Genomic DNA, 15058 nt, shown 5'->3' with positions numbered 1-15058 from the left:
TGTGATACATCACTCTGTGAGGGAACCTATTCATTGTGTTTCTTTCCATTTGTCTGAAACTATGTCGAGTAAGGACAAGATATTTGATGGCTTAGTTAAACTCAGATTAACGGTTTAAACAAAAAAGTTAGTCATCAGTTCTGTGACTGCCATGTCGCTTCACTGCTAGGGAAGATACATAACTGCATATCTGGTTGGCAATCAGTGGTTTTGACGGCCCACACATCTGACCTCTGTTGCAACACATTCTAAGGATTCAGCTAACTTCAGTTAACCCCAAATCCATCATGTTTACTGTAAATAGCTTCTAGGAATGAAGCTGTGTCGCCTAACACACTTCAGTTTAGCTGCACAGTGGTAAATATGTAGCCCTGTAACATGTATAGAATGTAAAACCTCTTGAGGTAAATTGGTAATACTGAGGTATAAATTGACTGGAGTGCAAATGACAGGCGGAAGAACAAAGAAAGAAGAAATATGAACTCGACAAAAAGAAGAGCACATGCACTTTTCTTTTTTTATAGGCGATCACATAGTCACAGTGAAGTCAAGACATTTTAACAGACACAGCTTTAGACATTTCTCTGCATTAAGCAATCGAATAATCTGGCTTAATAGTATAGTCCTTAAAGTCATCGGCACCCAAAACTGAGATAATTTTAGTTTGTTACTCAGAGCCACACCTTGTGTTATATGAAGGCATACCAGAAAAAAGTCGGTTTAACACTTAGGTTCTCACTGCAAGTAAAAAAAGAAAAGAAAAAAGAAAGCAAACCAAAACTCCCCCAAAAACTCAAAAAACAAAAACATGTTGCTAATGTAGTACAAGTGTGAATTAGCTCATTGGTTTTATATCGCTAATCGCTATATGTTGTGCATAAAAACTGGATGATAAGGTAGAACAGGAAGAAAAAACGGTCTGAAAAAAATGAACCTCACGTTATACAAATTATAATGTCTACTAAGCTAACACCAGTGTGATCAAGTCCACTCATTAATGGTCGTCATGTCAGTCAGTAGCACAAAACAGATGAACTCTCTTAACGTTACCTCAGGCTGGTCGCAGTACGCCATCACACTTAATTCACCATCAGACACTTGTACTACACTGAGTGCTTTATAGAAAATAAAGCCACAATAAATTAAAACCAATATGATTAACATTAGAAAGCGTGTATTAATCAGACTAGGGTCAGAGGCCAGAGGGTGCTGGAATAGTAAGAATTTAAAACAAATTACAATTTAACAAAAAAAAACAAAACAAAACACTGTTTTTGCAATAGCAGCATCTGATATATTAGTTTTAAACCTACAAAGGCTGTGGCTGTTTGGTTTGTTATACTCTCTTCCACTGCTAGAGTGAAAAATGAGATCAGATTGTCGCCCATTTGATCCAAAGATGTTGTTTTTTTCATAACATACCCAACCAGTTTCGACTTCTTAGTAATACAAAAGAGACACTTGTGTTTTCTTATGAATGTTTAACAGGATGCATTTTCTTTGTAATGAGACTTAAAGGTAAATTAACCACAAAGGCTACTTCACAGCGGCGAGCAGGTATTTACAGCCGGGTATGTATTCAACAGTGAAAGCAGCATGCCCACTGCACAAAACGAAGCTAATATAAACACAGAAGTCAGTCAGTTTCCATTCAGTTTTTAGATGGGAGTGTCCGATGAGCGCCTAAAAATGATGAGTTTAACCGGATTAGTAAGCAAGTGAAGTAAAGAGTGTATTCTTTCAGTTGTTTGAGGCCATCCTTGCTTTGAGCCGGTTGATTTTGAGAGGAAGGAGGCCAGCCATCTCCTTACTCAACTCCAGCTCTGTCTCCACAGTGGCTCCTGCCTCAGGGTTGGCCTCACAATACTGCACCACATACCTGCACAACAGGTGGAAAATAGAAAATCAAACATCATGGCAACTAGCAGGATGCAGTTGATCTAAATAAGTCTTTTTCTATTCTATGTTTTGTGCAATCTTAAAGTCCTGCCAACTATTTTTATATCTAACTGCCAAAGTGCTGGATGAATATTCGTACTTGTAGTTTTCCAGAGATTTGTTTAGGTTGTCCAGTTGAACAGTAGGTGAGGTGCTGATGAGTCGGCTGTGTAGTCGAGCCACTCTGAAGCGTGCGACCAGAGCTGGTCTGAGAACTTCCTCCTCCAGGCGCTCTGGAAATTTCCCTTCTGGAGAACACAGAGAGTCTAAGAACATCTGGAAGTACCTGAAGAGAAGAAGATACAGAAATTACTCAGACATGAGTAAAACAGACCCACAGAGAACGAATAAAAAAGTACTTACTTGGCAGAGGCAGAGCAGAGATGGTTAAATTTCTTAATGGTGTGGTTATCTAGAGACTGTGTGTCTGCTTGTCGGTTGGCCAATGCAAGTTTTAGGTCCATCATTTCATTGTAGGTCTCAGCCAATTCGAACATCAACTGTCTGCGGATCATTAGGTAGTACTGTGCGTTCAAGTCTACAGAGAAGGAAATAAAAGTTAAGTCAGCTAATTAGTCATTTGCCTCTGTTCTTCCTCAACTAAACTTCATTAGAAAAGACATGACAGTGTCTTTAAAGAAGTACCGTTGCAGATCGGCTCCAGCATGTCCACCCTTCGTTTGTGCATCTTGCAGCGCCGCTCCAGATCCTCTTCAAAGAAGGCCAGGGATCGGAACAGAGCACTGTGATCCTGCAAAATCTCTATGTGGTCTGTCACATAGCCATCCATCTGAAAGTAGTCCTTGGCCTTTCAGAGTGAAACAATAGAGATACAGTCAAAAAAAAAAAAAAATCACCTAACAAGAAAAAAAATTTCCTTCCTCATGCTTCTCTTTATGAGTGAGTTTGGGTGGGGAACTATTGATTTTTCTATAATATAAAAGCAACCTTAAAGCCAACCTCACACATTAACCACTGGGTCACAACACCCACGTACACATTTCAGGACCACCAAAAAGTACGGCTTTAAATACACGTTGTGGGTTCAGTGGTTGGTGTTTCTTTCTCACACATGAACAGCAGAAAATATTTGAACGAGGGTAAACACGAAACTTGGATCAAATCTAACTCAGGATTTTTAGTCTTTAAGATGTGCAATTAATTTTTGCGTCAGCTAGAAATAAAATGACAGATCAACTGTAATGTGAAATAAAGTCTCATTGGATACAGTAAGGGTGTCAAACTCATTTTAGACAGTGGGCCACATCCAGCCTACTTTTTGTTTTTCACTTGTTTTAAGTGAAACTCCCCTTTCTGTCAGTGTACAGCCCCACTGAATCCAAGAGTTTCAACAGAAAGTTTCAGGTTTTCTACATGATGAAGAAAGATCGCTGCAGCAAATCCAAGAAATCTGTCAACATGACTTTTTATGACTAAACTGTAAGTGTAAATGACAGAAAAATAGGTTGTTGATTGTCCTGTTTTTGGTTCATTTTTTAAGTAAGGACACATTATAAAAAATAAAACAACACACACATATATATCTTAAACAGTGAAAAAACAGGTACTTTTTTATCATTTCATTGTTTATTTATTACTTAGGTTTGGTATTAATGGTCTTTACCACAGAAAGCTGTAAAATTTATGAAAACACCGCTATGCCATTCTTCAGATTTTCCAAAGCTGTCCAGTGGGCTGTATTTAGAGGGTCAATTCTGACCCCTGTGCCTTATGTTTAACACCCTTGACATATACAGTAGTATCTTGCAGTGCTGTTTGGGCTTATAAATGCTTGCCAAAAACAAAAAAATGTGTGCGTTTGTACGTTGCATTTTCTTATGTAACAGAGTTATATGATTATCTGTACATCTTGTATGGGATTATAGTGAATTATTGCGCAACCTTGTTGGGTGTGTCTGTTTGCTTATATGATCTTTTCACCACTGTGTGTGTATATATATACACATACCTGCGTGACATGATTCTGTCCTACCAAGAATACAGATCTGGCCTCAGTGAAGTCCAAGGGGAACAAACACATCACCTGCAAATAAGAAAGCTAATTAATTTGATTGCTCCTTCTGCATTAGCTCGATTATTGATATACAAAAGGCTATGCTTTATTCTTCCTTAATAGCCAGATTTTTTAACTCTCCCCTCAGTAAAAAAAAAATGAGTGAGACTCTGTAAACACACTGTCTGCAAGGCCTGCATGCAGAACCAGTAGCATTATTTTTCTTAACAATAATACCTACAATATTTACAGTTTTAGTATCAGCAGAAGAATTATCTGGCACAAGATTCAGACCTTCTCTTCAATGCTAGCAATAGAGTCAAAGGTGTCTTCAGAGCCAAACAGCAGAGCACTCTTCCTGCCCTTTTCTTCTTCTTCCTCCTCACGTCGTCTAGCTCTCTTCAGTTCCTCCTGACGATCGGTATCCAGCTCACCGATGTTGTCCTGAGTATACACAAACACATGCAAACAGAATGCATTTTAAGATAAAAACAAAACACCAGTGCAGAGTAAAGATGCAGAAAGAGATAAACACACAGAAAAACAGATGTTCCACATGACAAAATACTCAAAGACCAAGAACGGTCAACTTGACGTGACAGTGCTTAAAAAATGTTTTAACTGAGACATGACATTCTGCTGATAAAGTTTTTGTGGTTAGTGTCACAACAAACACAATAAAGCCACACACATCTATGCAGTACCTCTAGCTGCTTCTTGGCATCCTGCAGGAGGTTCAAACAGTATTTTATCCAACATCTTGCGATCTCTGCTCTCTTCTGTCTAAGATGTTCCCTGCGTTCACTCTCTGCCTCATCTGGGTCAGACCAGAAGAGAAAAGATGAAAAAGATGTTGAGATATGCCACGAGATAGAGAACAAAGAGCAAATATGTCTGAATGACGTAAGGATGGCATGAGGGGTTCGCACGGACCGTGCCGAGGACGAATTGTAAGTTGTCCGCTTTGGGACACAGTTGCATTTTCTCCTGTTTGACTCAGTGTAGCTGATGATGGGTACAAAAGCAAATGAGCATTAATAAGTATTTCAAATTAAGTTGGTATAGATAATTACTCTCTTGTGCTGCAGCCTCAGAAGGAACCTCGCCTGCCAAATCAGAAATAACAGTAGCTGCTGAGAGGCAGTGTCTGCCTTCCATGTAGCGGCCCTAGAAAACACAAAAGCACAGATAACTACACACCCATTTCTCATCACTTCATCTAAAACAAACTACTGTGACAGGCATGGCAATTAAACCAGACATTAAAAATATGCTTCTGTACATCTGAACCATAAGAAAATACATAAGAGCTGGAGAACATTAAAAAAAAAAAAAAAAAAAAAAAAGTAAGGTAAAGCTTTACTCTCTTTGAACAGAATAAACCTTTCAAGATTTATTCCTTTTAAAGCTTAATCTTGGATATTTCTATAGTAGCAAACAACTACAAAATATGAAGACTGACTCATCTTTATTCAAATAGAAAGTAAAGCTATTGAAATTAGGAATGTTGTTTGGTGTCCGGGGTGGAGGTAGGCAGCATTAACCTGGTGTGTTTTATGTCTGCAGGAGAAATCTGAGCTCCTTGAAAAAGCACCAGGAGATAATGGAAACACCACATGGAGACTTGCTCGCTGTGTGGAAGCAATATGAACCAGTGAGCCACTAATGCTGCTTAATTTTACCATGCTGTGTAAAGAGTGGAGAATAGATAAGATGATAGCTTATCAAGTCAATATTTTTGGCTAACAGGGCCCTGTATAACGAAGCATTTCAACATATTCAGGGTATTTTTCTGTTATCTGAATTTACTTGCCCAGGCGATAAGGTAACAGCTCAAAACGAGGCTAGTTATCAATCCACAAAATGAATGCAGAGTGTCTCCTGCATTTGGTTTTCTAACCAACGAACTAATCTAAAAGGGACATTTCACAGGTCACATGACTTTTGTTCCACAAAAGTCCCTATAACTGCTGCTTACTCCAGAGATGTTATCAAATGGTGATTAAGAAGCTATAAAGAACAAATAAAATCCTAAACTGTGCCAGTAAAATCCAACACTTTTGCAAAAACAACAAAAGATGAATGTTGCAGCAATTTGTTAACAGTTAATCGTTAGCGCACAGAGCAGTAAAATAATCATTTTGGTTCAAGTTTTTTAGTTGCCGAGTGGCTTCATAGAGCTGTTTATTTCTTAGGTGGCAGCTGCACATTATAGCTCTGAAACTTAAAGTTTACTGACCTATAGCCCAATTAAGCCGATGTGCTTAGTTTTTTCGGCAGATCAAATAGGTACTCTGCAATTCAGTCCGTGTAAAAGAGACTTAGCAGCAGATTAGAATCAAGTATAACAACATTTATACATTTTCTAAATCAGTAAATTAACATATGCATATTTCTGTGAGACTCAGTTTGACCTTTCAGTGGTTCTAGTCAGGGATTTCTTAAACTGGACATTATTCTCACAGCTGCAGACTCAATACTGTTTAAGGGTTTGAGAATAAAGATTAAATATAAAAACAGAAATGAAACATAGACTTGATATGATGTCACCACGGCAGTGTAGGGGTCCTGCTTTAGGATCAGACAGTAATGCTTACACAACAATGCAACAGTTTTAAAATTGTTCCCTGTCAAAAGAAAATAATACATACAGTAAATCTGCATGTAAGAATCTATATTCATTACTGAATCAGAAACACAATGACTTTAGATGGTGATGAAAAACTTTAGACCAAACCTACTCTGCCTGCAGAGATCCAAGGAATTTTAGGAATGGTGACGCTATGTTCTGGAGAACTGACTGATCAGTAGACGGTGATTTTAGAGCTGTTGATCTCTAATCTGGAACTTAGCCTGCTCCAGACCACATTACAGTATAAGCTACCATGACAAGTTACTCCGGTAAGAAGTGAAACACCTCTGTAGTGCAGAAAACTGAGGGTTAGTGCTGAAATTAGCTGGATAAGACACAATCTTTCTTCTTACTACAAGCTTCTGATCTGGCTGTGTGTGTACGCGTATGTGAGTTCCTGTTAGCCTTCCGCAGAACTCTTAAGAGACAAGCGTGACTTCCCACCCTGCACTTTATAAACAATATGGCGGAGTCCAAACCAGGACGCTAAAAAATTAGATTTTCATCTACACCATTTATAAATCAATAAATTAAGATGTCCTGCACGTGTCCAAAGCATCTCAATCTTGCCTCTCTAACTCAAACCTATATTATATTCATTTCTAATCATGTCCATCCTGCTGGTGAAAATCTGAGCATCTTCCACTCGGCACTGCCATCAGCTCCAAACACAGCAGGTCTCACTACCATCTTGTTAAACCTCCCTTTTTACTCTTGTTACCATCATCTGTGACATTCTAAGTAACTCTTATGTGACATCTAGTGGTTGTGAATACTGCATGCAGCACTTTTAAAAGAAAAAACATTTTATATAACATGCAGAATATCTTAGGTTGCAAATCAAATGTCTATAAATGACTTTAAACTGGCTATATGCTTACCTTAGTGATGTAATACTGGGATAGTGTAGCAGCATTTAGAGCCCACTCCATTGGAGTAAACTGATTTAACTGTAGCTGTCTCTGCAGGGTTGTGTGGCAGTAGGTAGCGGCACGCTCAGTTTCACCTGAGAGACAAAACTATAGTTACTATAGTTATTACAAGTCATTTACATAGCAAATTAAGGGTCAGATGCAATTTCTTGTTGTTTCATTAGTTTATTTATTTATTTTTTTTGTGGTCTGTATTATTCTTAAACGATCTCATACTCACCCAGGTTTTTATAAACTTGAGCAAGGTAGTACATGGTATGGGTGTAGGCCAACTCAAACCTATACACAAGGAAAGCAGAGAGAGACAAAGGGACTAAACACAAGCAAGGAAATAGCAATAATCTGGAAATCTGCTGTGGAAGTTACCTCTTAATCCTTTCCTGGTGAGTGAGCAGGCTCTCCTCAGCAGCAAAGTACTCTGTCATGTCAGTGGGAGGACTACCATCCTGAAAAAAGAAGAAATTAAATGATGAAGAGGATTTACCTATTGTGATTGCAGCCATACTGTGGGGGCAGCATTACCTTCCTGAAAACTAATATTTCAATCAGTCCTCATTTTTTAAAAATAAACTTTTATTCAGGAAATCAGCCTTGCCTCCTTCATGTAACGTTGATAGATGGATTCTGCAGTTTCGAGGAAGCCCTGTGCAGTCTCTGTCTCATCCCGGCCTGCCCAGAGGATACCCAGCTGGTTCTGAAAACACAAGGAGACAAGACATGAGCATCAAATGATCATGCATCATCTGATGCTCCTACTATAGCGGTGTGAAAAATGTGGCAGTGCTTTATTTATAACGCTTCACAAACACTCTGATGGAGTGTTTTCAAAAATCATCCTTAGCATTATAATCACATGTGACAGGGTTAATACATATTCTTATCAGTGATCATACCATAACTTCTGTGTGTAGTGTATTTTTTTTATGTGTTTTAAATAGCAGCTTTGCATTATTGTAAGAAAGAAACGATCAACGTTACCCTAACGTGGATAAACAGGGACACATTCGGGGACGACACTCTGCATCTCTCCAGCAGCTTCATGCAGTTCATTAGGTGCTCCTGCCCGGCAGGAAGCTCCTCCGTGTCCACATGGTTGACGCCCAGGTAGTACTCCACAGCTCCGAGTTTTGCGGCCCGCAACCCGGCTGGTGAATCACCGTTGAAGCCCTGGCCGAACAGGTCCTCTCTCTGCCCGTCCACCGGCTGCTCTGTCGGCCGTTGGTCGCCGCTCTCTCCGCCGCCCTCCTCTTCACCTTCGCCCGCTTCAAAATTCTTCAGCGAGCAGTATATTTCTCTGAGAAGCTCCCTGGCTTTGTATTTAGAGCGGAAGGGGTCATTTTCTGGGTCGTTTCGTGATTCTATTTCTGTGAGATTTTGGGCGTTCGTGAATTTGTCGCAGATAGCTCTCCATTCGTTGCTGTTGAAGGACGCCATGTTGGTCCTCTTCGGCGTTCTGGCGCAGCTGCGTGCTTCTTGTTGCGTTGCTGCCATCTACCGGAGGTTGCTCTCTCTGGCCATGTGAGTTTCCTTCCTTCCTCTGAGGTCTTAGTTAATCCTGTTTTACTCCATTAAAAGCATTGCTTGCCTACATTTCGGAGTTCTGTTACAGCTTTAGATTTTAATTACAGTTATGGTCAAATCAAAAGGTCACTTCACTTTAATCATTTTAGAAGAAACAAGGATTTTGCTGTCACATTAGCACATTCACATGAGGTGAAACACAACTTTGCACTCCTGTTTATGGCCAACAAGAATAACACACATCAAGCATAATACATACAAAAGATCAATAAACAGATTATTTATTTATTAATATACATGTGATTTTTTTTCTTGTCATTTTTTTGTGTAGTGTCAGTAGCTGTGTATAAGTTGTGTAATGAACAGCAAATATAATCATTACCATTATTACATTACCATGCCTACTTATTTACAACTTCTCTAGAGGTAATGCATATGATGTAGCTGTAGGCATAAAGATAAATTATGTTTTAGATGGATCTTCACTGACCACACCATCTGTGACGGACTCATCTCCTCTGTGAAGTGAACACCGAGCGGGAGATGGACAGCCTTCCTAAAGTCAATCAGCTCTTTTGTCTTGTCAACATTGAGACATAGATTTTTGTCCTGGCACCAAAGTGTCAGTCGTTGCACCTCCTCTCTGTATGCTGCATCACCATCATCACCTGTTTATCACTTCCACACAATAATGTTGTAATAAGCACAACGTGAAGGTACTTCTGTGCATTATGGCCAAATCTCCACTTTGGTCTCATCTGTTAAAAAGACGTTGCTCCAGAAGCCTACTTCAAGGGCAAATTTGCAAACCTCAACTGAGTTGTCCCGTTCTTTTTAGAGAGAAGAAGCTTTCTCCCGGCAGCCCTTAACAACAAGCCATACTTGTTCGTTTTTTGTTTGTTTTTTTTAATTAAACTGTAATGAACGTCAACATTTAACATGCTGCTTGAGGCCTGTAGAGGTTTAGATGCAGCTCTTGGGTATCGTGCAGTTTCTGTGAGCACTGAACAGTCCTTGGGTGGATCTGAATGCTCCAGACTAGCAAACGTGCTGATGATCAGCTATTCAAGTGCACAGAGTCCTGTGATGAGTTTCATTTTCACAACTACTCTTTACTCTTTTATAAGCTTTCTCAGCTCAGATGTCTGCAGCACCGAGTCTACGTCTTCTCCACTGCTATTCCAAACAAGGTACTGATGCAGGGGTCATTAACACAGTAATATTTTAGTGCACAAAATGTTCGCATCATAATTGCATCCATCTTGACGACATCTCTAACACCCCTGGCTGAATGGCAGCCTCAAACCATGACAGAGCCTCCACCGTGCTTTATAGATGGCTGTAGACACTCACTGCTGTAGCGCTCTCCTGACCTCCTTTGCATATGATGATGATGTTTTAGACTAAATTTTGAGTCATCACTCCATCAAACCCTTTGCACCTGATTTTCAGTCCAGTTCCTGAGTAACTTGGCATACCTCAGCTTCTTTTCATTGTTTTCATTCTTTGACACTATCCCTGCTAATGATAACATGTTCCAGAAGTCTGTTTTCCCGCATCAAGCAATAGTGTTAAACTGAATCTCCCACGAACGCAGCCATGTACTCTTTGTCTTCAAACTGTTACCAGTGAGTCTCTGAATTCCTCTCACAATGCAATATATTCAGTTCAGTTTTAGAATTTATATTCGGTGTTAACTGTAGCTAGGCTCAAAGTGTTAATGCTGTCTTATTTTAATAAACAGCACTGTCATATGCAAAACTAGGGTGGCATGGGATCATTTTAGGGTGGCACATGCCACCCGTCTAGATCCATTCCTGATGTAGGACTGCTTTCACCTATTTATGCAGGCGGTTTCTTAATGTTAAAAGGAAATGTTTCCTTCCCATTGTCAACAAGTGCTTGTTCATAATGGTTCATTTGATTGCTGAGGTTTTCTCTGCATTATTGTAGAGTCTTTATCATATAATATAAATTGCCTAGAGGGGTATGTTTTAATTTGGTACCAATAAAAATTGAACTAAAAGATCAGAGTGCCTCTTCAACCACTGGTTATTATAGTGCAAACAAGCTATTTGTTCAGCATTAAATATGGACAACATGTTAATGCTTAATATAGTATATATCAACTGTTTTTACTGAAAGCCTTGGGTGTACATGTGAACAAAAAGTCAAAGAATTCACGTAGTTATTCTGATTTGTACTTTCTATCTTTGCGGGGGGAAAAGTATCTTCTGTTTATTCAACAGTGGCAATGCTGAGTGTAAATACAGAGAGGTGACTTCTTGACTTTTCCATAGCAGAAATATCTGATGCAATTAAATGTCACTGGATCACCAAGAGTGACAGAGGACATGACTGAGACAAACAAGAAGTTCAAAGTCAAAGTAAAACAAACAAAACTCAGAAAATAAATCAATTTTGTCATAGTCAGTTTATTTTAACAAACTTATAGAATCCAAATATTAATCAGGGAAAATAACATGAATTATTCAGTGACAATAAATTAATGGGAATGACACATAATAACACACAGTGCATGTTTGAAAAGCACCGGCAGAAGCAGCAGCTCCTCTTGTCTGGTCATGCCAGATGATAACCTAGCCAGTCTGAGTTTGTACCATGATTATACTGCTTTATAACGCGGACAGTTTCACCACATGAAAAGATGTAACTATTGATTTTGTTTTAAACATTTGTTTGAATGTATTTTGACACTTGTGGGAAACTAGTTTGACAAGTTTCCCACAGATATACTCATATATACAATTTACAGAATAACTTCCAACTCAAAAGACAAACAGCTTAACCCATGTGTGTTCTGAATTTAACAAAAAAAAACAACCCACACATTTCAAAAGCGTGACCTCAAGTTTGCCAATATTAGACAAATAATTGTTTGTTTTGTTTAAAAGTGTGCCAAAGCAAGTAGATTTTGGGTGCAAGACATCTTACTATCAGGCTGCTTAGCCTTGTGTACATTCTTCCACATTATATTTTGGTGCGTCATATTGAATGTTGCCAAAAAAAAAATAAAAAAAAAAATAATAATAATAATAATAATAATTCACACCAATTGACCTTAATTTATAGAGCAAAGCATCAGTTTTTAATCCCTGTTTTTAGTAAAGTGGCTGAAACTTAAAGGTACAAATCATGATAACGTCAAGTTTGGTTTTTTACTAAAAAGAATGGAAGTGCAGCAGTTTACTAATTAGATAAGTTCAGAGACATGATTCCAAGGTTTAGGTGAGTGTTGAAGCAGCACAGTGCCACTCTGGAGACCATCTGCATCAGGGACTAAGAGCCCATCTTCTTCTCCATGCTGAAATACAGAAACGTAAGGCATTAATGTTTCTATTATCATATCTAATGTTGTTGGGGTTTTTTGTTTGCTAAAATCTAAAGCACTGCAGTTAAATGATGAAATACTGATCTGGGTTAAAGGTCACAGTGGGAAAATAGCCAAAGTAAACAAAAGCTGTACCCTCAGTCAGAGTCCTGATATGTGACATCATGTGCACAGACTTTGCCAAAAACACAGTCCTCATATCTTGCAGAGTTATGATCTTCTATGAACAGGTGATTGAAAATTAGAATGTACTTTAAAAGAAACCAACCCCAGAACAGAAAAGTTTCTTACTTGTATTTGATGAGACGGCTACCCTGGATCAGTTGGGCTGACTCATTGGTCAAATGGCAAGCGAACAGTAGCCAGTTGCGGGGTTGCACTTTGTAGGCAAACCTCATGAACAGCAGCGAATAACAGCACAGAGCTGAGGAGAGAAACCATACATTTAATAGAACCATATTTTCTTATATACCTACTACAGCTCTAACGTTAAGTCTTTATATAAGACTCTTCGACATCTTAACAGGAAAGCATGGAGATCAAAGAAAATCTTAAAACAAATTAATAGACCAGTGCAGACATCACGGCTTCTCTCAAAGCCCTCTTAGTAGCACTGAAATAAAAGAACCACTCACAGCCCAAAATGCATCAATGCTAACTAGAAAATTATTAGAATATTGCATATATACTGGATGTATCTGTGACCATCTTACCAAAGGTCATTCTGCCACTGATAATTTCAGGGCTCTTCTTCATATCTGTGATGGCAGCGATAGGAAGACCCCAGTTTGCTACAGGACCCCAGAAATGCTGCAAAAAGTCACAACAGTCATGTCAATGTAGAGAAGATACAGTTACTAATAAATTACATCAAAAGGATAAAAGTAGAAAAAGGGAAAAAAAATAAAAATAAGCCTAAATCTATTAAACAAGGCTTTTCGAACACCACAAGCAGGAGAAACAATCAAAACTAGCATAAAAAAAAATCTTCAACCACTTTTTCTAAAGTGGGCTTTAACTCCTTCAAGCACAAAATTCATTTTAATTTAACAAATGGACAGAAAATGCAAAAAAAAAAAAAAAACTTCAGCTGCATAAGGTAGCACAGACTCATTGTTTTAACTATATGTGAATCAGTCAAACGTATGCACTTAAAGCCAGACATAACCGTAAGATAAGTATCTAAAAAGTCAGTGTCATATTTTTTAAGTTAACACTGTATATGACATACAAGATCAATAAATAGTAAGGTACAGATAAAACTACAGCCTGTCAAAGAAAAGGATATGCTAACAGAAAAAATGGTAACTTACTGTGCTGTTTGGCGTTTGTTTTGTTTTTTTCAGTTCCACATAAAAGAGAAAACAAATAAAGATAAGTCACAAAGACACGATGTCTTTCACACATCATTACAACTTCAAGTAGGTAGCAAATGTCAATATAATTTTGCATTTCTTAGTAAGGATATAATGAATGAGGTAGCATTTTAACACCCGCATAATTAGGTGGCAGCTGCAAGTCCTTAACAAAAGTAAGCAGTAAACCTCGTTTGTGCAGACTGCCAACACACAGTAGTTTTGATTTAAAAGAACAGATATTGCACAAGTATACACCAGACGTCATAACGCTTGCCCATCGATGGTTTTAAAGTGTTAAAACAGGCAAAGCTCTTCAGATAACAGTGATAACAACTGTGTATATTTGTGACAAACGCAAACAATGCTGACCAAAGATGCCAAAATTTGGCCTTTACTCCAAATTTCAGACCTGTGGCTAATATGTGGCACGTAAACACTCTCTTACACATTTACCAATATCTTGACAAGTAGCAGGAGGAGATTTCTCCGCCAGCTTTTGACGCAGATTCAGACTTTTAAAGCAGTTCACCACCATCTTAAGGAGCTAACGTTGTTTCACCGTCAGGGTTCGACCCACTTTCTAGGTTACCTGTTTGTTTTATGGGCTTCCTTATAAGTTAACAATCAAGCTGATAATGTGGAGAAAACACAGGAGACATGGTCGCTCTTGAAAACAAACCAACTTAAAACGAAGCACAAAACTATGCACGAAGAGAGATATCAAAAGAAAAACAAACCGTTTAAAATGTTCATAAAATTGTGTTATAGCTTTAGTTAGGGCAGGTGAACGTTAGCTAACTCTGCATGACTAGCTGTAGCTAGCTTAGCTGCCGTGCTAACAGAGAAATGTTCCGGCTTCTGACACAGACCTCATCAAGTAGTCCCTGAAGTCCTTGCTCTTCAGGTGTTCAATAGCTTTCCGTGCAATCGTCCCTGCCATGGTTTCACGTTAGGCTGGTGTATGTCTTGGGCGAGAAGAGCGATCTTTATGTTTCTTTCTGTCGGCTGAAGGGCGACTGGGAGCTCCGCTCAGAGGACGGTCAAATTTCCAACCAATAACATTACGTTTTACGACGCTGACGTAATTACGTGGCTCGACCTCAGACGGCTGGGTACTGCCCAGCAAACAACCAATCACTGGAGACCGGCACTCCTGTTAAAACCAACGCCCACTATGTCAAATAAATAAATAAATAAAAATTATAAGATCAGGTCAGAACTATTACTCCAGGTAAGGCGAAGTAACTAAAAAAGTGGTGAATGTGCCTTTCTTCAGTCCCACGTAAAGGTTGGCTGACGCTTTAGGAATTG

The 15058-nt window shown here is 38.8% G+C and overlaps 2 protein-coding genes across 2 annotated transcripts; both read right to left on the bottom strand.

Moving 5' to 3' along the window:
• Positions 1 to 497: 497 nt before the first annotated feature.
• On the bottom strand, positions 498 to 9022 carry kifbp (kinesin family binding protein). The gene is made up of 13 exons (XM_085156057.1): positions 8495 to 9022; positions 8112 to 8210; positions 7883 to 7962; positions 7737 to 7795; positions 7466 to 7590; positions 5026 to 5119; positions 4657 to 4769; positions 4247 to 4396; positions 3908 to 3982; positions 2584 to 2746; positions 2302 to 2476; positions 2039 to 2224; positions 498 to 1879 (listed from the first exon to the last, which is right to left on the bottom strand). Exons 1-13 carry the CDS (start codon positions 9005 to 9007, stop codon positions 1741 to 1743), a joined length of 1971 nt encoding a protein of 656 aa, XP_085012183.1. The 5' UTR covers positions 9008 to 9022; the 3' UTR covers positions 498 to 1740.
• A 2430-nt stretch (positions 9023 to 11452) lies between these two features.
• Positions 11453 to 14813, bottom strand: mpc1 (mitochondrial pyruvate carrier 1). Its single transcript, XM_085156103.1, has 4 exons — positions 14613 to 14813; positions 13103 to 13199; positions 12681 to 12813; positions 11453 to 12362 (listed from the first exon to the last, which is right to left on the bottom strand). Exons 1-4 carry the CDS (start codon positions 14685 to 14687, stop codon positions 12338 to 12340), a joined length of 330 nt encoding a protein of 109 aa, XP_085012229.1. The 5' UTR covers positions 14688 to 14813; the 3' UTR covers positions 11453 to 12337.
• Between the last annotated feature and the right edge of the window lie 245 nt (positions 14814 to 15058).

The sequence above is a fragment of the Neolamprologus multifasciatus genome, chromosome 1, assembly GCF_963576455.1.
Source record: "Neolamprologus multifasciatus chromosome 1, fNeoMul1.2, whole genome shotgun sequence".
In the NCBI taxonomy this organism is placed as follows: Eukaryota; Metazoa; Chordata; class Actinopteri; order Cichliformes; family Cichlidae; genus Neolamprologus; species Neolamprologus multifasciatus.
The sequence above is the reverse complement of the archived record's forward strand: the minus strand, read 5'-3'. Positions and strand labels throughout refer to the sequence as shown.